The sequence below is a fragment of the Vicia villosa genome, unplaced genomic scaffold, assembly GCF_029867415.1.
Source record: "Vicia villosa cultivar HV-30 ecotype Madison, WI unplaced genomic scaffold, Vvil1.0 ctg.002587F_1_1, whole genome shotgun sequence".
NCBI lineage: Eukaryota > Viridiplantae > Streptophyta > Magnoliopsida > Fabales > Fabaceae > Vicia > Vicia villosa.
Genome location: NW_026705977.1, coordinates 247,598 through 250,155, shown reverse-complemented (window position 1 = coordinate 250,155; position 2,558 = coordinate 247,598). Strand labels below are relative to the sequence as shown.

The following is a 2,558-nucleotide window of genomic DNA, read 5'->3' as shown; positions in this document are numbered from 1 at the left end:
GAGTTTATATTTCACATAAAATATTGAATTCATTAGTATTTAAATAACAATGTTTACTTAAGTAAATATAAGTTTATTAGTATTTTTTAATAATTTTTTATTTAAATATTATGTTCATTTTTACTATAAATTCTATAAAAAAAAAAAACATTTTTTAAAACTCAGGTGCGTCTCATTTTACATAGAGAATTCTAAAACAAAAGCAAATTAAAAAAAAATTATTTATATTTATCTATTATTTATCCATAGTTAACCATCTCAAGCAAAATTCTGAGTTAATTAAAAATAGAGTATACTCTAATGAACATAAACAATTAAACCGTGTTTGTCAATTAAATAATCATGAATAATATACAATTAAACTTTAATAAAATTAATTTAAGTTTTTTGAACTAGGTAGCATAATCTCTTTTTAGTAAGGTTCAGAAAAACCACTTAGATAAGAATATTAGTGTTTTTAAAAAATGATTTCAATTAAACCTCTCCCAATACTCTTCCTCTTCTTCTGGTAAATGTGCTCACATTATAAATTTATTTTCTGTTACATAAGAATTAAACTTTTTAGCAAAATAAATCGCATCTCTTGACTAACCAAATTCCAATAAATTATTTAAACTAAAAAATATATTAATTAAAAAAGTTATCAACCTTTTTCACAAATAAAACTAACTAGTAAAAGTAGTAATAATAGAAAAGAAAAAATAATAAAAAGCAAAACCAAGAATACATCTCTTCTACATATTAAAAACCATTGAATTCCACTCTCCAATAAAGAAACACATTTCTACTTCTATATACTCCATTAATTAAAATAAAATATATCCAAAAATACGAATGTTAAAAAAGGTAAAAAGAAAAAAGAAAGAAAAAAAAAATGCATCATGATTCACATGACGCCACAACACAAGAATAATCATATCATAGAAACAGAACAGAAACATAAAATCTTTTAGGCTACTAACCGGCCGCCTTCCATGCTTACAATTGCATGATTGTTTTGTCAGATTTGAGGCACGTCCCCCTTCCCTCTCTTTTTTTCTCTCTATAAATTCACACCTTTCTCCCTCACTTCTCAATTCACATTCTTCTTCCATCAAACCAATCTCTCTCCCTCTCTCTCTCTCTCTCAAGGTGATTATTTTCTTCACATCTCTTTGTTTTATTTACAAGAAATGCTTTCTTTGTCTTTCTCTAGCTATACAACTTTCTGATTTTTTTCAATAGACAAGAAAAAAACACATATGATCTTAGTACAAAACTTGTCTCTTTTTACGTAGTACTATATATCTTTTTCTTCTTTCTTGGGATAACAAAAAGAAGCTTTTTTTTTTCTCTCCCAAGTGAGTGCATTGCAGGTTTCTCACCTATTAATCTTCTTCTTTAGTTTTATATTTTACACACAAATTGTATGGTCTTTTGTGGTCCTAAAACTCAACTGTTTCTAACCTCTACCCACCATCATGCTTTTTCTTTTAGTTATTTCCTTTGTTTAATTGTCATTATTATATCTACCAAACCAACATTATTAAGGTTGTTCTGTTCTTTTGTTTTCTTTAACGATCTTTGTCTTGGTTATATGATCCGTTACCACGAATACAGTCGCGACAAATATACAATTATTCACTTTTTTATGATAAAAAAAACATATTACATTATTTATTTAAAATCGCAAAAAAATTTATGCCACTGCTATTGTTTTTTTCTTATAGATTAATTTTTAATTAAAAAATAATTATTAATTTAAACTCTTGTTGATTTTTCAGAGTGGTTTTACAGAAAGTTGTGAAATTTGGAAATGGAAAGATTGAACTCAAAGCTGTACTTGCAAAACTGTTACATAATGAAAGAAAATGAGAGGCTAAGGAAGAAAGCGCAGCTTTTGAATGAAGAGAATCAGCAACTATTATGTGAGTTGAAGAAGAAGCTTTCAAAGAATGGTGGAAATACCAATTTTGACCTTAACCTTAGTTCTGGTTCTGGTCAAAACAATGCAAGTTCAAGCAAATGAAATGTTTGGTTTTTTATAAGAAGGTTCTTGACTTGACCCCACCAGATTTTATTTTTTTTTAATTCCCTTTTTTGTGTAAAACAAATGTGGGAAGTAGTAGTTTTAGTTCTTGTCTTTATTGTTATAGTTTCTATTGGATAATGGTAGTGTTGTATTTAGTTTTCTGGGGGGTTTAAATATGAATTTCTGGTTTATATGGATTTATCATCATGATGTATCATGGCCTATTTACTAGAAAGGAATATAAATTATTTATTATAAATTTAGTTTCTTTTTTTTTTTGGTTTCTTTTTTTTTTTTTTTTTTGCATAAATGTTCTAAAATTGAATCATGGTTCAACCGGATTTAAATGTTATGGAAAATTGAAATAATATCATAATTAAAGGTAAACTAATTGAACAGTATTAAATGTTGTTAAGTATTAATATTTTCGAGAGATAATGATGAATGTGAAGTCACGACCCCATTTAATACTTAACAACATTGTTTTCTTTAGAAATAATTTATAATTTTATTTTGATTGTATTTTTAATTTTATAATAAATTTAAT

The 2,558-nt window shown here is 25.9% G+C and overlaps 1 protein-coding gene across 1 annotated transcript; it reads left to right on the top strand.

Moving 5' to 3' along the window:
• Window positions 1-1,033: 1,033 nt before the first annotated feature.
• Window positions 1,034-2,227, top strand: LOC131639304 (protein LITTLE ZIPPER 4). Its single transcript, XM_058909807.1, has 2 exons — window positions 1,034-1,131; window positions 1,764-2,227. The coding sequence occupies exon 2, from the start codon at window positions 1,796-1,798 to the stop codon at window positions 2,006-2,008; it is 213 nt and encodes a 70-aa protein (XP_058765790.1). The 5' UTR covers window positions 1,034-1,131; window positions 1,764-1,795; the 3' UTR covers window positions 2,009-2,227.
• The last annotated feature ends 331 nt before the right edge of the window (window positions 2,228-2,558 follow it).